General features: G+C 35.1%; 1 protein-coding gene across 5 annotated transcripts in view; it reads right to left on the bottom strand.

Annotated features, from left to right (window-relative positions):
- Positions 1–25,212, bottom strand: part of BTBD10 (BTB domain containing 10) — a 77,921-nt gene that overhangs the window by 34,923 nt on the left and 17,786 nt on the right. For 3 of the 5 annotated variants that reach the window (XM_049099092.1, XM_025459544.3, XM_035704246.2), the window contains one exon: positions 19,023–19,180. The exons of 1 other annotated variant lie outside the window; for it this stretch is intronic. In XM_049099092.1, coding sequence (XP_048955049.1) covers positions 19,023–19,123 — 101 coding nt within the window. In that variant the 5' untranslated portion in view covers positions 19,124–19,180. Of the gene's footprint in view, positions 1–13,952; positions 14,337–19,022; positions 19,181–25,212 lie in introns of those variants that run through there. One more of the 5 variants, XM_025459543.3, reaches the window with a different exon arrangement.

Genomic DNA, 25,212 nt, shown 5'->3' on the forward strand with positions numbered 1-25,212 from the left:
ATCCCAGATTTCAAGATACACTACAAAGCTATAGTAATCAAAACCATGTGGTACAGCCACAAAGACAGACATAAAGACCAATGGAACAGAATTGAGTGCCCAGAAACATGTTCATGCTTATATGGTTAATTGATCTACAACAAAGGAGGCAAGAATATACAATGGGGAAAAGACAGTCTCTTCAATAAATGGTACAGAGAAAACTGAACAGCTACCTGCAAAAGAATAAAAAATGGAACCATTTACTTACACCATACACAAAAATAAAACTCAAAATGCGAGACGGTGGGCAGCCCAGCTGGCTCAGCGGTTTAGCGCTGCCTTCAGCCCAGGGTGTGATCCTGGCAGTTTAGCACCTCCTTCAGCCCAGGGCCTGATCCTGGAGACCCAGGATCGAGTCCCACATCAGGCTCCCTGCATGGAGCCTGCTTCTCCCTCTGCCTGTCTCTCTGAGCCCCTCTCTCTCTCTCTCTCTCTCTCTCTCTCTCTGTCTCTCATGAGCAAATAAATAAAATCTTTAAAAGAAAAAAATGTGAAAAGGATTAATACTCCTAAAAGAAGACATAGGCAGTAATTTCTTGGACATTGGACCTCAGCATCATGTTTATGAATATGCCTCCTCAGGTAAGGGAAACAAAAGTAGAATTAAACTATTTGAATTACACCAAAATAAAAAGCTTTTGTACAGCAAAGGAAACCATCAATAAAACAAAAAGGCAACCTACTGAATAGGGGAAGATACTTACAAATGATATATCTGATAAGGCATTAATATCCAAAATATATGAAGACAACTCAATACCAAAAAAAAACCCCAAATAATGTGATTAAAAAATAGGCAGAAGTAGACATTTTTCCAAAGACATTCAGATGATCAACAGACACATGAAAAGATGCTTAACATCACTAATCATCAGAGAAATGCAAATCAAAACCACAGTGAGATATCACCTTGCACCAGTCATAATGGCTAAAATCAAAAGTTGAGAAATAGGGATCCCTGGGTGGCGCAGCGGTTTAGCGCCTGCCTTTGGCCCAGGGCGCGATCCTGGAGACCCGGGATCGAATCCCACGTCGGGCTGTGGTGCATGGAGCCTGCTTCTCCCTCTGCCTCTCTCTCTTTCTCTCTCTCTCTCTGTGACTACCATAAATAAATAAAAATTTAAAAAAAAAAAAAAAAAAAAAAAAGTTGAGAAATAACAAGTGTTGTTGAAAATGTGGATAAAAAGGAACCCTCCTGCACAGTTGTTGGGAATGTAAGTTGGTTCAGCCACTGTGGAAAACAGTGGTGGATGTTCCTCAGAAGAATTAAAACACTAATTCAAAAAGATATACGTACTCCTATGTTTATTGCAGCATCATTTACAAAAGCCAAGATATGGAAGCAACCCAAATATCCAATGATACATGAATGGATAAAGAAAATGTAATACATACTATAACAGAATATCTTTTTTTTAAGATTTTATTTATTCATGAGAGACATGAATACATAAATTATTGACAGAGAGAGAGAGAGAGAGAGAGAGAGAGAGAGAGAGAGGCAGAGACACAGGCAGAGGGAGAAGCAGGCTCCATTCAGGGAGCCTGTCGTGGGACTCGATCCCGGGTCTCTAGGATCACGCCCCGGGCCGAAGGCGGCACCAAACCGCTGAGCCACCCGGGCCGAAGGCGGCGCCAAACAGCTGAGCCACCCAGGTTATATATATATAACAGAATATATCTATAGAAAAGAATGAAATCTGGGAAAAGCCTGGGTGGCTCAGCGGTTTAGTGCCGCCTTCAGCCCCGGGTGTGATCCTGGAGACCCGGGATCGAGTCCCGCGTCAGGCTCCCTGCATGAAGCCTGCTTCTCCCTCTGCCTGTGTCTCTGCCTCTCTATCTATCTGTGTCTCTCGTGGATAAATAAATTTAAAAATCTTAAAAAAAAAAAAAAAAAAAAAAAAAAAAGAATGAAATCTTGCCATCTGCAACAACAGGAATGAACCTAGGGGGTATAATGCTAAGTGAAATAAGTCAGAAAGAAACAAATACCTTACATGCAGAATCTAAAAAACAAAACAAATGAACATGGAAAATAACCCAAAAAACAGATACTGAAATATAGAGAACTGGTGGCTCCCAGAGAGGGAGTCAGTAAGGGGGATGAGTGAAATAGATAATGGGCATTAAGGGATAAAAATTCCAGTTATAAAATAAGTCAGAGATGGAAAGTACATCATAAAGAATACAGTCAATAATATTGTAGTAATTGGGACGCCTGGGTAGCTCAGTGGTTGAGCAACTGCCTTTGGCTCAGGGCATGATCCCAGGATCCTAGCATCAAGTTCCCCAACAGGCTCCCTGCAGAGAGCCTGCTTCTCCCTCTGCCTCTTTCTCTGTGTCTCTCATGAATAAAATCTTAAATATAAACATTGTATGTACCTGGAGCACTGAATGAATATATAGAATTGTTGAATCAATATGTTTACACTTGAAACTAACATATGTTAATTATACTTCAATTAAAAAAAAGAAGGGGGATGCCTGGGTGGCTCAGTGGTTGTCTGCCTTTGGCTCAGCACGTGGTCCCCAGGTCCCAGGGTCCCAGGATCGAGTCCCACGTCAGGCTCCCCACACAGAGCCTGCTTCTCCCTCTGTCTCTGCCTCTCTCTGAGTGTGTCTCCCATGAATAAATAAATAAAATCTTTAAAAATAATAATAATAATTAAAATTAAAGTCCTCAGGGGAACTTTTGGATGTGATGAATATGTTCATCTCCTGATTGCACTGAAGTTTCATAAGTGGGTACCTATATCAAAATTTACCAAATTCTACACCAGAACTGGACCCTTGGCTGAAACATGGCTTGGTTAAGGCTATTCTCCCAGGAAGTTTAAAGGTAATCATTTCAGTAACACTTATAAAAGTCATGCCTTTCTTCTAATAAATTTTGAATTCTCTTTCCCTAACCAACATAGATTCTTGCATTCCCTCTTATAATATTGTTCATGTCCTCATGAAACCAAAAGCATTCCTACAATAAGATTCAAAACAACTACCATCTCCAACTGATCACCACTTGAAAACCTCACAGATTTATTTATTACCCAATAGTTCTTACAATCACAATTTTCATTAATAAGAAAGATCACTCACAGCACCTCTAGTTATGTAAATAAACCACAAATCCTACCGCCAAATCAAAACATTTCCATTTTTAAATCTTTCAACTTTATAAGCTAATAATGTTATTTATCTTACACCAATTTTTCACTTTAAAACCATGCTTTGAAGCATGAGGTCAATCAACTGCTTTAATGAGATTTAAATACTTAAATCTTACTAAAATGTTCACCCTCAAAAGCAAGTATCTATTTATATCAAATTTCAGAATATTCATTTTGTATGAATTTCTGCTTATGACCCTGCCACCTAATTTGTTTAAAATTTCCAATTATGGCAACAGATTCCAATGGCAGGCAAGTTCCTAAGGACTGAAGAGAATTTTAAGAGCTCCTTCATTTTGTTCAATGAAACTAAAAAACTCCTGCAGGGGGAAAAATAGTAAAGTAATAAGTATAGAATTGAAAAGCCCACCAGTATTGCAAAGTATATAACAAAAACCACGCCACTCTGAAAGGATAAATAAACTATGTACATCCAGGGAATGGAGTAGTACTCCAAAATTAAAAAAGAATTACTGACATGTACAACAATATGAATGGATACAAGGTTACTATATGAAATGAAGAAACCCAAACCCAAAAGTTTACACACTATCTAATTACATTTATTTAATATTTTCAAAATGACAAAATTTTGATAGTGATGGAGAACAAATCAGGGGTTGCCAGAGGTTAAGAATGGGAGGAAAGGATGTGCCTCTAGAGACAGCATGAGGGAGTCTGCTTGTGGTGATGGCAACATTCTGTATCCTGATTGTGGAGGCAGTTACACTAATCTATACGTTTGATAAAATATTACAGAATATACACCAGAAAAAAGAAGGTCATATAAAAACCAATGTCTGCAGTATATGTATTGTATATTGCACCAATGTCAATTTCCTTGTTTGCTAATGTGCTACACTTATGTGAGATGTTATTAAGGGAAGCTGGGTGAAGAGAACCAAGGAAATCACTGGACAATATTTGCAATTTCTTGTCAATCTAAAACTGTTTCACAAGAAGAAGTTTAATAAACGTAACAAAAAAGGCAATAGACAATGCAGAGACAATAAAGCAAAACTACAATTAATAAACTCTGATCTGAAGAGATATTATTTCCTTAACACAAGGAGAGGGATACTGTTGAGAGAGAGAGAGAGAGAGAGAGTTAAGAGAATGAGAGTTCTCAGAAATTCAAAACACAAGAGCAGAAGCTTTTAAAGGTTACCAGAAGGTTACCAAAAGATTAAATTGGGAATAAAAGAAAGACAAAGAATAGAAAATAAGAAAGGGTGAGAAAATTAGAGAACTGATGAATGTAGCTCAACATTCAAATGATTATGGTCAGAGAGAACAGAGAAAATGGAAGGAAATTATACATGAAAAATTTCCAGAAGTAACTATTAATAAGCACTGCTGCTATCCAACAGACACTAGTTGTAACAAATACACAAAAGTAAAATACCTACAAAGTTAATCGTATTCACTTATATGTGGCACCTTATGTAGAATACAAATGGTACCATATGTGGTAGCACTTTCCTAGTTTGAGGAATTATATTACATATCTTTAAACAGTTCCAGCAACTGTCATCACCTGGTGCACCTTACTAACATCTGTTGAATTTAGCTGAAGTTTTGAGGTATATATAGTATCTAAGCATTTTCTCCTTGAGTTTATTCCTTGTCAAACACTACCGTGTGTGTGTGCGCGCGCGCGCGTACACATACTGAGATACAGAGCTTTACAAGTTGTTTTCAACATTTAATCAAGGTTTTAGCATCTACTTTTTCTTTAACATGAGGTAAGCATCCTTGTAAATTGCATTACATGTTCCTATCCATTAGTCCATCTTTAAAAAAAAAAAAAAGCAGTATTTTGGGACACCTGGGTGGCTCAGCGGTTGAGCATCTGCCTCTGCTCATGTCGTAATCCTGGGGTCCTGGGGTGGGGGTCCTGGGATCAAGTCCCACATGGGGTTCCCCACAGGGAGTCTGCTTCTCCCTCTACATATGTCTCCGCTTCTCTGTCTCTCTCATGAATAAATAAAATCTTAAACAATTTTAAATCCTATTTTTATTTTGGGGAAAATTAAGCTGTTTTTATTACTGTAACAAGTATAATCTTATGTTTTAGCATTCTTAACTAAGCCTTTTAATTTATTTCATATTAATATATTGTTAAGCACTTAATTTGCATATGCTTTTATAAGCATTTTTAAGGTGTTAAGAGATGCAAAACCATGGCTCATGGGCCAAATGCAACCCATTACTTGATTTTGTAAATAAAGTTTTATTAAAGCACGACTACATCCATTCATTTATACATGGTTTACGGCCGTTTTCACTCTATATGGCAAAAGTGAGTGGCTGCAACAGACTGTGTAGTCCACGGAGCCAAAAATATTTACTATTCAACCCCTTATAGAAAATGTTTCCCATTCCTATGTTAAATGTCAGTAACTGGGATGATAGAAGAAATGCTATCAAACTTCTAAATCTACCTTCAACAGATTTAATGCAAACTTCTCTCATCTTTCCCCTTTTTTGTCCGTTAGCCTTTATATAAGCTTTTTGTTCTGCTTAATACATGATCAGTTCCCCAAGGAACAAAGGCTAATTACTGAAAAGGGCAGCTCTCAAATGACTGAACTATGCTCTCAAAAGTCAACTGTAAGTATGTGGTTTGATCCATTTTTTCCACAGAAATATTTTAAATGATACTTAAATCCCAGATTTCCCCACTAAAGACAACCACAGCAAGAAATATAGCCCAAAAGTAGCCTTAATACTAGTCCTAACCTCTCTCTCTTCTTAAAAATCCCATTGTCAGACATGTCAGCAACTCTAGTAAGGCAGAAGCAAGGAAGTTCCACAGAAAAAAAGAACTGTTGTACACTGTCGGTGGGAATGAAAATTGGTGCAGCCACTGTGGAAAACAGTATGAAGGTTCCTCAAAAATTAAAAATAGAATTATACTATTATCCAGTAATTCCACTGCTGGGTATTTACCCAAAGAAAATACAAAAAGATAAATGCACCCCTATGTTTACCAAAGTATTATTTACGATAGCCAAAATAATAGAAGCAACCCAAGCATAGGTGAATAGATGAATAAATAGATAAATAGGTGAATAGATAAAGATGCGGTGTATATAGATATACACATACATACATACAATGGATATAAAAAAGAATGAAATCCTGCCATTTGCAACACCAAGGATGGACCTAGGGGGTATAATGTAAGTGAAATAAGTCATTCAGAGAAAGTCAAATACCATATGATGTCACTCATGTGTGGAATTTAAGAAACAAAACAAAGATAAAAAAAGAGACACCCCCCCCCCCGCAAAAAAAAAAATACAAAAACCCACTCCTAAATACAGAGAACAAACTGGTAGTTGCCAGAGGGGGAGGTGGGTAGGGAGAATGGGAGAAATCGATAAAGGAGAGTATCGTGACATGCAATGAGGTATCTATAGAATTGTTGAACCATTAGATTGTACACCTGAAACTAATATAACATTATATGTTAATAATACCTGAATTTTAATAAAAGAAAGTTTGTATACTGTTGCATGACCATTCTAAGAGCATCTTCTCTGTGAAGTCAAATGAACACCTAGATACTAAAAATTCTGTAAGAAAGTACCCTTTAAGGGCAAAGCTTTAACGTTTTACTAATAAAGTTTTTGAACTGATAAAAACTAATTTCATGCAAACAGCAAAGGAATTTGAAAATTTTTTGACTTTCAAAATGTCTATTACTTTTTTCCTGGCTTTTGAACTTTTTTTTTTTTTAAGAATTATTTATTTATTTATGATAGACAGAGAGAGAGAGAGAGAGAGAGAGAGAGGCAGAGTGTGTCACAGGCAGAGGGAGAAGCAGGCTCCATGCCGGGAGCCCAATGCGGGACCCGATCCCGGGACTCCAGGATCGCACCCTGGGCCAAAGGCAGGCACTAAACCACTGAGCCACCCAGGGATCCCCTGAACTTTTTTAATAAAGGAAGATGTTGCTAGGCAAGCACCTCTCCAAACTGAGGAGTCTCTGAATTAAAATTATATCTAAATGTTATATTGCTAATTTTTTCAGTTCTAAAAAATAGCATAGCTTTAATTCATCAATAGGTATCAGGTGCTTACAACATTCAATGACAACTAAACTATAGTAACTAAAAGTACTCTTACCCTTCTATCCTTTATCCTAAAAATTTGTTTTAACTGCATTCAATCTACCAAATATTCGCGGATATGCTATCAAACCTATCCAATAATATGCTATTTACTATCTAGTACTGATGGATATAACCAAGAAAGTCTGTGCCCTAAAAATTAATACAATCTAGGGGAGAAAAACACAGAATATGTACAAATAAATACATTAAATATTATATGCTGATAAGTGCTATGAGGAAAAAATGAAGCAGATAAAGAGGACAGAGACTCATTTTGAAGTACACGTTTCTATCTTACATAGAGTGGTCAAGGTGGGACTGTCTAAGAGGTCTGAGTAAAGATCTAAGGAAGAGAGAAATAGAACTTTGAGAACATATGAGGGTACAAAGACACTATGGCAAGAGTAATTTTTAACTTTTTCAAGGCATTCAAGAAGGCCAGGATAGCAGAAGCACGGAAAGCAAGGACAATGTTAAAAGATGAGCTCAGGGGCACCTGGGTGGTGCAGTTAAGCATCTCACTCTTGGTTTTGGCTCAAGTTGTGATCTCCAGTTGTGGGATCAAGCCATACATCAGGCTCTGCACTCTGCATTCAGTGAGGAGTCTGCTTATCCTTCTCCCGCTGCCCCTCCCCCTTGCTCACACACCCTCCCTCCCTCTCTCTCTAATAAACAAATCTTTTTTTTAAAAAAAAAAGATGAGGTCAGAGAAATAAAACTAGAAACAGATTATGAAGGGTTTCAAAAAAATGTTTAAAGGGTTTCTGCAGGGCACCTGGGTGGCTCAGTCAATTAAATGTCTGCCTTTGGCTCAGGTCATGATCTCTGGGTTCTGGGATGAAGCCCCAGGTCAGGCTCCCTGATCAATGGGGAGTCTGCTACTCCGTCTCCCTTCCTCTGCCCCTTCCTCTCACTCGTGTATACTCTCACCCTCTCTTAAATAAATAAAATCTTTTTTAAAACTTTAATAAATAAATAAATAAATAAATAAATAAATAAATAAATAAATAAATAAATAAATAAATAGGTTTTGTTTCTGATCTGCAGGATATGGGTACCAGTGAAGTGTAAGTTACACAATCTAACTTATGTTAGATCAAGTAGACAATGGAAGAAAGGATGCAAATGTAGAATCAAATGATCAATTTACAGGCTACTGCTAATAATTCAGGTGAGAGCTAGAAGTGACTTGGACCAGGGCCGTAGCAGGGCACATGGCAAAGAGTGGACTAGACTATACATTTTGAATAATAAGACTTTGAAATTTCAGAGATTAAATGTACAAGGTGAGAGAGAGAAGTCGAGTATGATTGATTTTTGGTCTGAGCAACCAGAATAATCGAAGTTCCAATTATTGTATGACAATGAGAGTGGGAAGATTAAGTATGGAAAGTGTAGGTACATCAAGACATGTTAAAGAGAGGTTTATTCAACATCCAAATGCAGATATCAAATAAGGAGTCAGACACGTAAGTCTAAAGTTGAGGGGAAAGGTCCAGGTTAGGGATAAAAATTTGGGAATTGGAAACCACTAATACTTAGGAGTGACATTAAGCAACTCCCTACCATAGAAAAAATTTTAAAATAGTTTTAAAATAGAGCTAACCACTAGGACCACCTGGGTGGTCCATTCTATTCAATGTCAGGACTCTTGATTTCAGCTCAGGTCATGATCTCAGGGCCATGGGATCAAGCCCCAAGTCAGGCAGCATGGAGTCTGCTTGGAATTCTCTCTTCCACCCTCCCCCCTCTACTCCACACACACTCTAATAATGAATAAATCTTTTTAAAAAATAGATAGTTAACCACTATTAATATCTCTCCCTCACCCCTTCTAGCCCCCATATCCTCTAAAATAGTAACTCTTTAAAAATATAGGCAAAATAAGTCAATCAGAGAAAGACAATTATCATATGATCTCATTCATATGTAGAATTTAAGAAAGAAAACAGAGGATCATAGGGGTAGAGGGTGAAAAAACAAAACAAGATGAAGGAGGCCATGTGATGTAATGAGCATAGGGTGTTACATAAGACTGATGAATAACTGACCTCTACTTCTGAAACTAGTAATACATATGTCAATTAATCAAATTTAAATATATATACACATACATGTAGCTAAGCACTATTAAAAATTGCACAGATCTAAATTAATGGTCAGATATATTTTGTATCTACTGAATAGTCAATAGTCATTCATTCAAATGTTTACTGGGTACTTCGTGAAAGTTGCTATTCCTGATTATATTATATTCATGATTATATTATATATGCTATTCATTGAGAATATAATGCATATATAATCATATACATTTAAGAGTGCTTCAAAAAATTTTAATTATTTTTAAAAACCTTTTGGAGCATCTGTCCTACTTATTACTTAAAGGGGGACAAATAAACCAGTGGGAAAAAAGGTATGAAATACAAATACAAGACTTTAATTTTAATTTTAGATGTGTCCAGTTATCAGTATTTTAACAAATTAGTTTTACAAAACATGTTTCTAGAAATAAATTATGGCAATTCCACAATTACTTGTACTTCTAAATGGTCTTATAAAAACACAAACTGAACTTATTCCATTAAATTCCCTCCTCTATCCTCATACTAAAACTTAAAAGCAATAAAACAATTAAAATTCAAATCTACTCTGTGAAACTAAATTAGATTGATAAAATTAAAGAATCAAAGAATTTGCATCAGAGGCCACACTTTATAACTGGTCATTCAATACACTTGAGTATCTTGAGAAATACCCACAGAAACATAGAATCTAAGTTTAAGAAAACCCTTTTAGAAAATGTAATCCAAATACCTCTCCAATTTCTGAGTCTCATTAACCAGGTCCCCATGAATTGGCTGACTTACTGCTTTTAATGACAGGAAAGGGTAACCTGGTTTTTCTTTTTAGCAGTTTTGTTCAATCTTTGGAAAGCTCTGACTCTTCTACAATTTTTCTTATCATTAAAGCTTAATTAAACCTTGTCATTGGGGCAGCCCAGGTGGTTCAGCAGTTTAGCGCCGCCTTCAGCCCAAGGCCTGATCCCAGAGACCCGGGATCCAGTCCCAGGTCAGGCTCCCTGCACAGAGCCTGCTTCTCCCTCTGCCTGTGTCTCTGCCTCTCTCTCTCTCTCTCTCTCTCTCTCTCTCTCTCTCTGTCTCTCATGAATAAATAAATAAAATCTTTAAAAAATAAAAAAATAAACCTTGTCATCGGACCCTAGTTCAGGGTTTTAGATCAGTTAATTATTTATTGCAGGGAGCTGTCCCGTGTATTGTAGAATGTTTAGTAGTAGCACCCCTGGCCTCCACCCACTAGATAGTAGAACTCCCTCCTCCCAGTTGTTAACAACCAAAAATGTCCTCAGACATTGCCAAAGCCCAATGAAGGGCAAAATCATGCCACTAGTTGAAAACCACTGCCCTGCTAGAACAAATAACAATAACAACAACACTAAGATCTGAGCATTTAATACATGCCAGGTATAATTCTGAACATTTTACATATATTTTCATTTAATCCTCAAAACCATCCCCAGTTGAGAAAATGGAAGCTTAAAGGCTAAGGAACTCGCCTAAAATCAGATAGCAAATTAAATGGCAGGTCTGAGATGTGAACTAAACAGTTCAAATTCAGAGCTCATGCTTTCAATCTCAAACAAGTTTGACTCAAACTAAGTCTAGTGTCATTTCCAAAGGGTAACTCTTCACATATCTAAATATGTCTTCTAATGAAATTTCTTAATATCAATCAGAGCTGTCCCCAAGACCTCAAATCAGTTCCTTAAGCTTATATGGTTTCCACTTTCTTCACATCCTTCCTTTGAATATACATAGAACTAAAAAGACAATAATATTCTGGTGTACAAGAGAGTGGCTCTAGCCATCTTTTCCATCAATTATGATTTTTTTTTCTTTTTAACAGGGAGGGTGGGAGAGAAAATGGAATGATAAATGCCATATTGTACTCTTGTATCAAGTTTACTGCCAAAAAACACCCCCAGGTCTTTTCCATGTGTGATGTTGTAAAGCCATGCTAACAATGTATATTAGTGTTTTTCAGGCCTTATGTATACTCCAAAAAAATTCATTTAAATTTAGTCCAACAATACAAACTCAGATCATTTTGGATCATTTAGTTTATTATTTCCTATCCTTTTTTCAGTGTCCCCTATAAATTTGATAATTTGCCTTCTCCAGATGTGCAATGAGGCAAAGCAAAGAACAAAGCCACCTTTCAAGATCAATAATCTTTGGGTAGGGTCATTCAAAATCAAAACTGTGCTGATTAACACAAACAACAATTCATTTTTCCTTCACCATATACCCAAGAATATAAAAAAAGACTTTACCAAAAACTAAGCTTAAGTCCAAATACATTATAGTGCTACTAGTCTACTAAGTATATCAGAAAATTGCTCTGACAATCTATTTTTAGCAAACCCATTCAGGATCATTTTTAACCTATTTTTCTTCAAGTTAGTCATAAACTACCCTTTTCATTTTTTGTTGTAAAATCCACTTTTCTCAAAATCAGACCTAGAATCCCCCATCTTTTATTCCACTGGTATTCTCCTAAAACCTTTAGAAATCATAAATAATACATTAACTTTAACATTTTTCAGGCAACTCCTTTTATAAATATGTTTCAACTGGCCTAGAAAACTCATTTAACTAGATACATTCTTCATCTTCTATCTCTATCTTGATTTTTATGTCCTCTTTCGCAATGTCCACTTTGTTGTAATTATTGGTGGTAGTAATTTGCTCTTCCTTTTTAACAAAGAAGCTTATAAATAAGAGCTGAGGAATTTTTTTCTTCCTTCATTGTCAGGCATTATTATTACACTTTCCTTAATTACCTTTTTAAATGTAATATAAGAAACTCTTTTGGTTGATCTTAGCAATATTTAAAAGTCTCATTAGCTCATCTGAGCTCTTGTTTATTTTCTATACTTATTATGGCAACCTTAGCTATTTGCTTGCTTTTAAAAGTAGTGCATATCTTTAAAGAGTTAATTGTGTAGTCACACTAAGGATCTTTCTCTGCCCGAAAAATATCAAAATTACATTTTTACTTAATTCCCTAAGACATTTTTCCTTTTTTAGAGAAATTTACCCAGTGGAATCATGCTGATCTTTCTCTTTAATCAAAAATCAGGAAAACTCAAATTGGCAAATTACAAAATATATACACACAAAACACTATGCAGTTCTTAAGAATTATGCTATAAAAGACTACTTTTTGACATAGGGGATGTTCATGACTAATTGTAAAAAAAATGAGTTATATAACAGGACATATAGTAGTAATATTTCAAAACCAGTTTTAAATATACGTGATTTTATATTTTTATACATACACAAAAAATAGGTTATATGCTAAAATATTTAAGCTATAATCAAAAGAAAAATACTTTAATATTTTTGTTTTCTTTTACGTGCTTTCCATATTTATCAAATTCATGTAATGAATATGTATCACTTTTACAAACACAGGCATTATTATTTTTTTAAAAATCAAAACCAGAAAAAATATTCTATAAAGTATAAGACAAAAAGGTCTAGCTTAAGATTTCTGCTTTTATGACTATTTCTAAACCAAGCTTAGAAAAACATTTCTGAACACCAAACCACAAAATAAAATTTTAAAAATCCAATACAACATACCCCAAGATACCTTAATCATATAAATAAGTTGTGACAATCATCAAGATGACCATTCTAACTCCTAGAAATTAAATGGGGGAAATCACAAGAACTTCCTCTCATTTCAAGGAAAAGCTGTTATGAACGATTTAAAAATATTAAAAATAATTTTAAAATGTATATTCTCCCAAATTCCTACAAAATAAAGGGTCAGTAGGACAGGAATGATAAAGACAAAAGAAAACAATCAAAGTGTTTAATATTGAGCTAAAAATTCCAAATAAAGTAAGCAATGTCACTTGTCAAGATTTAAAATCTCAAAGCAAAAACAGTTCTCTTTATTTAGAAATTCTGTCTGACTGAAAATCAATTTGCGATAATCCAAAAACTTATCTGATTTACTCTCTGGTTCAATGGCAACATCTAGATCATCTATTCAGTCTACATTCTAGGAGACTAAGAAAAAAGTCATTTTAACCAATTAAAATTTATCAAATATATTCAGTTCTGTAAAATACTACTACATAAGTGGTTCCACTAATCACTAATTCATCCAAAAGTAAAAATACATTTACTCTCTTCTTTAGGAAATTATTTCAACTATTTCATTTGTCTATCTTGAATTAAATTTTCAAATATATTGAAAATATTTTAAATTAGTCTTTCTTTAAAATTTTTATGATATTCATAAAAAACAATACCAAACATTCAAGTTACAGGAAGATTCTAAGACTTTAAACAAGATAAAAAAAACAAAGCATCAAACCCATGAAAACAATAAAAACACACTCCATTTCTTTTAAATAATTTGCCATTAAGAAGAAGACAATTAAGATATATGATCTTTTTCATCCAGAGAAGTAAATGACCATAATGAAACAAAGGCCAAACATATCTTTCTCAATCTCTCTCATATTCATAGATGTATAGAATTACAGCCCAGTGATATCTTGTAATAAATGAATACACACCTTACTTTAGTATATGCCAAGGTAGACACACAGAAACAAGAAAAAAATTCTGAAATCAGAGTATAAAGGGACTCTGCTTTTTCAAACAATGCAGCACTGAAAGCCAGGTCAGCATCCTTGGGCATTACTAGGAAACTTTAGCACATCTGATATTTCCATCATCTTCAAGAATCCTCTGAACAATCAGAAAATTTCCCAGTCTCCCCCTACCTCCCCTGTCCAGAGACTTCCTCTAGCTTTCCTCCCTCTACTGTGTAATAATGCTATTGCGGTTATTTAGGCTGTAAATGTTCAGATACAACCCCCTCTATATATTAATTCAGTTCATTTTCTCACAGACACTGACTCAGCCGTGGGTTGTGCAGCACTGACGTTTCTAACCAAACAGCATCGTGTGAGCTGTGATCATCCCATTTCTCCATTTCTGTGCAGCGATTGGATATTGTAATTGATAGACAGCTGAAGAAAACTCAGGAGATGAGGGCTTAGTGATATGTAGCTATGTTGCCAAATGCCATCTGTAATGCTAATTCTAGCTGTGCCAGCTTGCCAGGTTTTAGAAAACTAGGATGCAGCTAACTTAACTTTCTTTTTTCCTTTCGATGTTTTATTGTACACCCGTTCTGGGCAGTAAAGCTTCTCTTTAAAATCAAAGAAAAAATATTGTACTTAAGAATCCACTCAAGAACTGTTTTTTAAAGCAACCAAACTTTTCTATTTCTAAACTATTGCTGGAACTACCAAGTGACTTAAAAAGGAAACTGTAAAGCCCAATCTTCACGCAGTCTCAGAAGAAAGGAGCATGCGTACTTGTATGTGGGAATGAAACCTTGCGGCAAAGTCTGATATTGAATGTATGATGCATTTATCTTTAGTAACCTGAGCAGACTGCAGATCTGAGTTTTAAATAATTGTATTCAACCCAATTCAAGTATTCAAGAGCTTTTAAGCATATTGTCAATCTAGCCATTGTAATGTCACTTGTACAGAAAAGGTGCTTTCTTTTTCCTTTTTAAATATCAAAAACTCTTATAATTTAAAGAAAGTTGTTTCAATTCAGACCAAACACACTTCAACTGAAATACTTAACCTCTCAGCAAGCTACAAACTTCTCCATACAAGTATTAACTATAGAACTACTCAGAAAGAAACAAAGTTCAGTAATTTTTTAACTAATTTATTTGTATGCACTTGCTTAAACCACAGACACCCTGAAGTCCATCTTTGTTGAGATTAGCTTGTCTTGTCTTTTATATACATACCAAATTTACATTAAAAAAAAATTCAGAAAAGAAAGTACCTTAAAGTTTATTAGACGGAAATGAACTCATAAGGCAATACCCACCAAGCCCTCAAATCTCAACAGTAAGCACACATATATAGTAATTATTATTATTACTTTTAGAATTCAAGAAATTTATTTTTATCCCTGAAGGTAAGGAAAAGTACAAGAAAAAAATTAAAAACCTGGAAAATGCAGGAAATTCCCAAATATTAATAAAGCAAAATATAAATTTACATAACAATTTTCAAAAATTATGCACAAAAACAGAGTCAATAAAGTATGCTTATTTCTTAACTGCTAAAGATTAAATGTATCCCCCAAAACTCAAATACTGAAATGTATTCCTCCAATATAATAGTATTTGAAAGTGAGGAGGTAATTAGGTCTTGAGGGCAAAGCCTTCATAAATTGGATTAATACTTTATAAAAAAGACCCCAGAGAGATCCCTAATCCCTTCCACCATGTGAAAACACAGCAAAAAGACAGTCATCTGAACCAGGAAGCGAGTCCTTTCCAGATATCAAATGTGTCAGAACCCTGAACTTGGGACTTTCTAGCCTCCAGAACCATATGAAATAAATTTGTTTATAAGCTGCCCAGGGCAGCCCTGGTGGCGCAGCAGTTTGGCGCTGCCTGCAGCCCAGGGTGTGATCCTGGAGACCTGGGATCGAGTCCCATGTCAGGCTCCCTGTGTGGATCCTGCTTCTCCCTCTGCCTGTGTCTCTGCCTCTCTCTCTCTCTCTATGTGTGTCTCTATGGATAAATAAATAAAATCTTAAAAAAAAAAAAAAAAAAAAATAAGCTGCCCAATCCATGGTATTCTGTTATAGCAGCCAAAACAGATGGAGACATTTTCTTTTTATAAACTTAAATCCCCAACTCTGTTTGAGGTGGCAATGTGCCCACCTACATTTCTTAGCCTCTATGATCCAGAGAAGACCATATAACATAGTTCTAGCCAATGATTTATAAGCAGATGCCTGCTGGAAATTTCTGAGAAATTTAATTCCCTAATATAAATGAAACCCCTTTCTTAATGTCCCTTCTCCCTTCTACCTTTCCTCTCTGGAAGGTAGACATGATGCCTGGAGCTATAGTAAGCCATCTTGTGATCACAAGAGAAAGCCAAGAAAATCAGAGATTTTTTTGATACTAACATCTTTAAGCCACTAAATCCACATCAGGCATTCATTGCCGATCTGTGAATTTACATACAAGAAAAATAAACCTCTAACTTAAGCCAGTGTTTAATCTGGCCTTCTACTGCTCAAATAGCCCTAAATAAAATACACAAGATAAAAAATAAATAAAAAATAAAGGATGAGAGAAGGGTAGAAGCACAGATAAAACACAACTGGCCAAGAGTTGATATAACTTGAAGCTGAGAGATAGGTACAGAGAGGTTTATTATACCTGTTTTCTCTACTTTATATGTATTTAAAATGTACCATAAGTTACTGAAAATCTTAACAAAAAGAATGAGAAACTTGTTTATAAATTTTAGGTTTGCCATTGAGAAGTTGGATGGTCTTGGGCAAATTTATTAACCTCATTTTTTTTTTTTTCATTTGTCAATAGGACTCTAATACTATTCATAGACCTCCACCTTCAAATCTAGTCAAAGTTATCTCCAGAAAGTCCCTGGCAGGAATACCTGTCATCTATCTAATCATTCAAGGATTAGGTTCAAGTTTCATTTTCATCTACTCAAGTTGATACTGATTCCTTCTTTGAACTCTAATTTTACTACAACTCACTACCAGTTTGGTGCCCTGCTGTCCTCTAATTGTTCCCTATGTGGTATTAAAGCATTCCATGATGGTACACCAACAAATTTCTGAATCTCTCCTAAAATGAGTGCAGTACCTCAACAATACTTGTTAATTGTTAGTTTTTAAAACTTCCCAATTATTTTAATATCAACTTAAAAAAAACTTTTGGAGGGCAAATTGTAAATATTTTTAAAGTATCATCAGTGCATAAGAACAAGAGGTCTCTAAAAATAAGCTATTTTCCCTTAGGCAGAATTTCCATAAATGAGGTTAAAATAAGCTCAAAGGATTTCACGGTCTTTACACTAAAAACAAATAATGTATTGATATTTATTTTCTATTTCTCTTTAATATTTTTTACTTAACCAATATTGCTGCAGTCTACCTAAGGAGAGCACCAAAAAGTTACTGATGCTATAAATATCAGAAGAGCTATGTTTGTTATTTTTGAAATAAGAGGAATGAAAAAGTACTATTAGTTTTTATAAATTTTCTTCATTGTATGCATTTACCTTTTATAAAGCAAACAACAGCTTATTTTCACTTTGTCATCCCTTCATATGTAATGCAGTACTTTACGTTAGCAGAAAAGTATTAAGAACTAGGAAGAATAGGGATCCCTGGGTGGCGCAGCGGTTTAGCGCCTGCCTTTGGCCCAGGGCGCGATCCTGGAGACCCGGGATCGAATCCCACGTCGGGCTCCCGGTGCATGGAGCCTGCTTCTCCCTCTGCCTATGTCTCTGCCTCTCTCTCTCTCTCTCTCTCTCTCTCTCTCTCTCTCTCTGTGTGACTATCATAAATAAATAAAATTAAAAAAAAAAAAGAACTAGGAAGAATAACATAAACAGTTCATCTGGAAAAATGCATACAACATAGCAGATAAAATTATCCTACACTTACACAGATAAAATTCTTTAATCTCAAAGACAAATTATCCATATAATAAAGCAGGATGGAAAAAAAGTACTAGAGCACCAGCTGAAGCACACATACATACCCACACACCCAAAAAATGAAATAAACCAAAACCACTCATACCATTGGTGTGCACTTATAAATTAATACATCAACTTAAGTTTTTCCTCACCACATTAAAATTCCGCAATAAAGATAGACATCTTGTCAGGAGATTTAAAAGGTACCAGTTAATCATATTTTCTAGGTATGGTATATAGTTTAAAAGTACCTGAAAAAGTACTTTATTTCTTTAAAATTACAAAAAGGATTTCAGTACCACATGTTTTTATTTTTTTAAGAAAAATGGTAACAGTTATCAATGAATAGAATTTTACATTCAAGTGAGTTAAATGTTTGATAATATCCCCTAAGTAAATATTTATAAAGTACAACGCTCTATGAAAACATGCTTACATACCTGTAGTATGTGAGGTTTATGAGCTGTCAATTAACACCTTAAAATATTAAATCATAAAGTGTCCTAAATGAGGGTTTCTTCATTAAGTCACACAGTACAAAATGAAAGCTTTACATACAATATAAAAATGGGCAGAAATTTTTTAGACTAATTTCATTTAATGCATCGAACTTTAAATGAACCAGAAGAGTCACTGCAAAAAGACTGATTTTCCCTTTAGTATCAAGATGACAACACAGTATGACATAGCTTATAAAGTACTATGTATAATCTATACACACAATGTACTTAGAACACAAAATAAATTCCGATTAGAGAGTTTTAAATACAAAGAACTAATCTGTCTTGCCAGAGTTCAGAGTCAAATTAATTATAGCATTTATTACTAAGGTTGACGAAGGAGATTTTAACATTACTGAGGAACAAACAAAAATTCAAATAAATACAGATATAAGAAGATTAAAAAAGAAGAAATGTTTCTGTAAAAGTTTTTTTAAGGAGAAATGCAAATATTCATTATTTTTTGTAAACCAGCCCCCATCCTGACAGGACTTGCCACAACCAGATGCAGTTTGATTCTTTATAAAAGTCCATTTTATCAGAGCTTTGATATATGAAATACATATTTTCTACCTACCTTGAATGTTTATAAAGTTTACGAGGTCTACTATGCAATTTCCGATCCCAATTCTCTGGATCACTGGAGTTACTGTCATAAGGATGAGGCCGTCCTGCCATCCCACTTCAAGCTTCCTCACACTACTGCTCTGAAAGCACATATGTAGCACCCATAACCTACATAAAAGAGTAGTGTTGACCTTTAAATCTATTCCACGCAGAATAAAATAGTCAAGAATTTTACATACTTTCTGAGTTACTGTGACATATTTTTAAAGTGATGAACAGGATTATAAAATACTAGACATACAAAATGCCACAAATGAGATTAATATAAACACCAGAAGTCTTTTTAGGTACTTTTCATTTGAGTCTCCTATTAAATCTGCAACCCCCTATGTAACAGTTTAATAGTATGCTATTTACATTTAATAAATATTCTTAATTGCCATCTGGATACCTCATGTTTCCAAATACTAATATCAAACCAAAAAAGGCAAAACAATTCCAGAGAATTATTATTTCAGACAGAATTTCACCTGCAATACATTTCTTAATTACTTAAAGTTTTAAGAGGCTTAATAAAGTATCTAGTATAATCAAATAATAAAGTTGTTATTTCTGTAACCAAGTTAAAAGACCCTGAATAGAAACTTAGTGTGGGCTCAAAAATAAAAGAATGTAACATCATGTTTCCTTACATTGTAGTCACCACAAAAATATTGTATTGATAGGATTCATATATTTCATGCCTTGTCCTATGAGACTTGTGACTGTTATTTCTACTACTCTCTTAAAATTATAAGAAAACTAACTTAACAATAGCTTTACAGAATACCTGAACTAAGTATTTTGAAGTATATTTCACTATCCAATTTAATCTTCACAATCTTCACAATCTTCACAATCATTTTATAATCCCCATAAACAGAAAACAATCTCAGTAGTTCAGTTACTTTGCAAAAGGTTACAATGTTGGTAAATGGCAGGATTATAAAGAACAATGAGAATATATAATACAAAATGAAGTGTTGATCTTGAAAAATGCTCAGGCTGGAATATTTTATTTGGAAATGGTAGGTCAAATTTGACTTTTAGAGACTGCAAATACCAAAAGAAAAACCGAATAAGGTGAAACAATTAGAACAAAGTTCTATAATTTGGACCAGGGCCCAGGTTTCCTGACCCATTCCTGTATGCTTTCTATAGACTTTTCCAAAATGCATTCGATAGAGGGAAAGGAGGAGTTGTGCATAAAAGTCAAAAGGAATCCAGAACTGGGAAAATACTGTATCTTACTGAGTTTCATAAAAAAATTCCAGTAAGATTTCACAAAAAATGCTGAAGGTAAACTTATTAAAACTGTGAGTCTATCTCAGAGCTCAAAGAAAATAAATACTCCCATAAAAAATAAAAAGTAAAATAAAAATAAAAAGTAAAATAAATATTTCCATTTTAGAGAAATGCTATAATTTTCTTCATGGTTAATTAGTAATTTCTTTCCAAAAACAATTGAAAACCTTCAATAAGTGAGCACTTTAATAAATATGTAGGCAAATCAATGATCTATCAAAATAACAGAAAAGGGAGTACCTGACTGGATTAATTGGAAGAGTATGAGACTCTTGATCTTGGGGTCATGAGTTCGAGCCGCACACTGGGTATAGAGATTACTTAAGTAAACTTAAAAAAAAATAGAAAGGGGAAGGGGGAAAATTGTAAAATGGCTAATTCAAATTGCTCAGTAAATGCCAGTTTATTTGCTGAATGCTCCTGGAAAAGGAGACCTGTTTAAGGATCACCAAGTAATAAAAAAAAAAAAATTCAATCAGATATCAGATGAACATAAAAACTATAAAATTACTTTGAAAACAAAAAAATCTCAATGTCACTTCAGTTTTTAATTATAAAAATAAAAATGTACTTACTAAAAAAGAAATTATTTAAAACTTCAACTTGATATTATATCTAGTTATGTGTACTGAAGAGATGAGGCAAAGGAGAAGGATGAGAACGAACAAATAGGAAATAAAGAAGTAGAAAAAAGTGGTCAAAAAAAAAAGTGGTCACAGTGCAAGTGAGACACAAAAGGTAAAAAGAGTATTAAGAAAAGTTGATATAAAGTTAAAAAAGATATAGAGAGGCTTAGTAGGTTGTGTAGGATAGATTTAGAGCATTTTTTTCTTTATGTCATCCAGCAAGCTATTCCAGGCATTAATATTTCTTTACAAGAGCATTTTATCTCCTCCTAACCCTTAACTAAAAGACATACCCCTCTGAATATCCAAAGATGTCCACTGAAAGAAGAAGGATCCTAAACCATAGGAGGAAGTGACTACAAAAATACAATCACAAAAAAAATGCATAAGGTAAATTCAGATCCACATTTTCCAGCATTTTATAATGGGTAGCATGTATCTAGCAGAATGGAAATACCAATATGTCTTACTAATCAATCCTAATAAGCATGTATTTTACAGCTAGACACAAGAAAGTAAAGACTTTCAGATGAAAGCTATTAAAAAGGTCAACTGGAAAATCATATTTACAATTGTCAATAAAACTTGGGTATCACCATGTGAAAGATTTCTCCCCAGTCCTTACTCCCAATAGTCAGGGCTACAAACATGCTAAAAACAAGTGAAATTCAAGTTGAGTTATCTAGAAAAAAAATGTCTGTGTTTGCCTATATGTGCTCCTGTAGTTTCAAATGTTATCAATAAGCTACAGATAAAACTACAAATAGATAAAAGGCAAACGACACACACTATATACTATTTTGAAATGTCCAATAATCTTTCTTAATCTCTGCACCATAGTTGGTGACATTTTCTTTCATTCATTCATTCATTCATTCATTCATTCATTCATTCAAGCACTTATGGAACACCAAATACAATACACTGAGCTATTTATAAGATGCTAAAGCAAGTTGGGCATTGTCCTGTGCTCCAAAACTCACCTTATTAAGGGAAAAAAGCCTCAGTTAAAGGCTCCATATACCATTTACTCCTGTGTCTCTCTCCTACCTACATAGTTCTTGCACTATTACCCCAACTCTTCATGTCTATCAAAGCTTGGGTGTTCTTTAGGATTTCATTGTCATTTGCTGGGTCCAGGGAGACAGCAGACAAAAAAACACCATGAGGACCAAACCTTTGATAACACTGGGTTTTATATACTACCTATACTGTTTTTATTATCTCTGAGTTCTTCAATATCTCAAATTCAACAATGCCAGGCTCTATCTTGGCCTTCCATATCAGCTAGGGTCATCTCTACTACATCAGGAACCCTGAAGTCATCCTTGACTCCTCATTTCCCAACATCGTCTACTTCAAAACTTTGTTTTGATTCCTCTTCTCCCTTTTTATTGGTAAGGCTGCTGCCTTCATTAAAACCTTAACATCTATCTGGTTGACCTCTATACCAAACCAATCAGTCCATACTTTCTCCACCTTAATCAAAATTATCTTTCTAAAAAGGTGTAATGGCTCTCCGCTTCCTGATCTAAACTCCTTACCATGAAAAGTCCCTTTAAAATATGACTCTTGGGGTGCCTGAGTGGCTCAGTCGGTTGAGCTTGGTCTTGACCCTTCAGCTTGGGTCATGATCCTGCGGCCCTGTGTTGGGCTCACTGCTCAGTAGGAAGTCTGCTTCTCCCTTTCCCTCTGCCACTCTCCCTGTTTGTGTGTGCGTGCTCATGCACTCTCTCTTTCTCAAATAAATAAATAATCTTAAAAAAAATAACATGTGATTCTTGGCTCCCCAATGTCTAATTCATATAAGGCACACTAACTGTACAGATCTTGTAATCAAAAAAAAAAAAAGATAATTACTGGACTACTGGAAACAAAGTTCTTAGAAAATAGGTTACAGTTCATTGCTATTTTGAGGCATGACAAAAATAATCCAAATTATAAATAATTTAGAAATAATCTGTAGAGGCTGGAACAACTGGGCCTATTGGCTAAGGACATGCATTCAGGAGACTGCCAAAAGTCAGCCAGGAAAAAGGCAATTGATTACTTCTATTTTCTTGGATATTACCATCTAAAAAGGGGTGGGTTGGGGAACAGAATCTTCAGGACTACAATAAATAAAGAGGTGGCTCTTGGGATACTATTTCCAGATAGTATTAATTAATGGCAACCATCCATAGAAGAGTTTAAAAAAAAAAAAAGGATAGTACATGGAAACTATATATTCTGTCTTTACTATGTATCAACGAGTTAGGAAGTTTAATTTTCTCCTATTTAAAGGTCGCAACAACCTGATACAGTCCTGTTGCATACGTCTAACAGAAAGCCCATGTTCTTTCCAATGTACCAACCTAGGTACACAGAAATTCATACGTTTGTTCCTATTGCCAGCACATTTTTTTTTTTTAATTTTAGCCATCTTGTGGCTTTATCCATCCTATTGAGATCTCACTCTAAATAAGGTCATTATATGAGAACTTTTCTAATAATGTGAAATTGTTTTTCTCTCTCAAACTTTGCAAACAAAGTAATTCAAGTGTGGTGATTACTAACTAGAGAGAAGACCTGATAAGTAAGAGGGAAAACAATGAACAAAATCACATAGTGATGCCAGGGCTAGGAGTCAAGGACTGCTTCAGCTGCACAGAAAGCCAAATATCCAGAAGATATTTTAACTACATCAAGAAGTGGAGAGGCTGGAGAAAGTGAATACTGCTACAGATGATTGTGAAAGAAAAACAAGAGGTGGAAGCAACTTTTGAAAAGAAACCACCTGCAAAGGCAGCCAAGTGAAATGATCATGTGAGCCCCTTGCAGATAACAACATTTATATCTGGATAAAATATTTTTTAAACTACTGTTTAAAAGCACTGGCACGGAACACCTGGGTGGCTCAGTGGTTGAGCGTCTGTCTTTGGCTCAGAGCGTGATCCTGGAGTCCTGGGGTCGAGTCCCAGATCAGGCTCCTTGCATGGAGCCTGCTTCTCCCTCTGCCTGTGTCTCTGCCTCTCTCTCCATGTCTCAAATAAATAAATAAATAAATAAATAAATAAATTCTAAAAATAAAAATAAAAAAATAATAAAAGCACTGGCAAATGTCTTAAAGCACAAAGCAGTGGAAGAGTGTATTCTGAAAGGGAATTGAATTGTGAGTTCAGATGGAAGTTTTTATGCTGAGTGCCCTCCCATCCTCTACAAATATGGTGAAGGAAACCAGAGAGCCATATAGCTCAAACTAGTAGAGAAAAGACTTCAGAGCTGGAAGTGCAGCTGGAAATTTAAGTCATACATACTGGGAATGAAAGAACCGCACAGAGGTATTGACCCAAAATCTCCACATAAGGTCTGCTTAGCTAAATTACACATGTAAGAAAGGGAGACCCCAGGTAGCCTCTGCAGTAGACTACAGAGGAATTTACCCTTGAAAGCTACAGGGCATAAGATCTAGGAGTTTGATGCTTTCTAAACTGAGTACATTCCCCAATCATACACAGCCCTAGCAGCAGCAGAAGTCTTACTGGCTTCAGGTGTCAGAGGACAGAAACCACCAGAGACGGAGGAGCTAGTAATTAAGAGGGAACACCCAGAAGTGGAGGAACCACAGAGAGAGTGAGCTCCAAAATCTGAATGTAATGTCAGCCCAAATATTTGGCTAACCACCAAATTACACAGGAGGGGGAAAACTCTCCTCCACCCACTCCCCAAGAGACTAAACTAAAAAATAAGGAGCTGGAAGAAGAACTGAGCACAGACTTCAGTGGGTACACACTGCTTGGGAAACAATGTTTGCAGACTGAGACCAGGCAAGTTAATGGACCACTAGAACAATAACAACAACAAAAAACAATGAATGCTCATAAGAGCATTACAATGCCCTGGTTTCAAAAAAAAAAAAAACTATGAGATACAGGGACACCTGGGTGGTTCAGTGGTTAAGTGTCCCAGGCTCCTGGGATTGAATGCCACATCAGGTTCCCTTGGCACTCTGCCTATGTCTCTGCCTCTGAGTCTCTTATGAATAAATAAAATCTTAAAAAAAAAATTTATGATATGCAAAAAAAAAAAAAAAAAAGTAAAAAGGCAATCAATAGAAAGTGACTCCAAATAGGCCCAGATGTAGATTTAGCAAATGATGACTTCACATATTATATGTAAGCAATTAAGGGAATATATTCAAAGAACTAAAATAAGAAGGTGGTTTTAATGAGTAACAGAAAGGGAATCTCA

The sequence above is a fragment of the Canis lupus genome, chromosome 21 (genome assembly GCF_003254725.2).
Source record: "Canis lupus dingo isolate Sandy chromosome 21, ASM325472v2, whole genome shotgun sequence".
Lineage (NCBI taxonomy): Eukaryota > Metazoa > Chordata > Mammalia > Carnivora > Canidae > Canis > Canis lupus.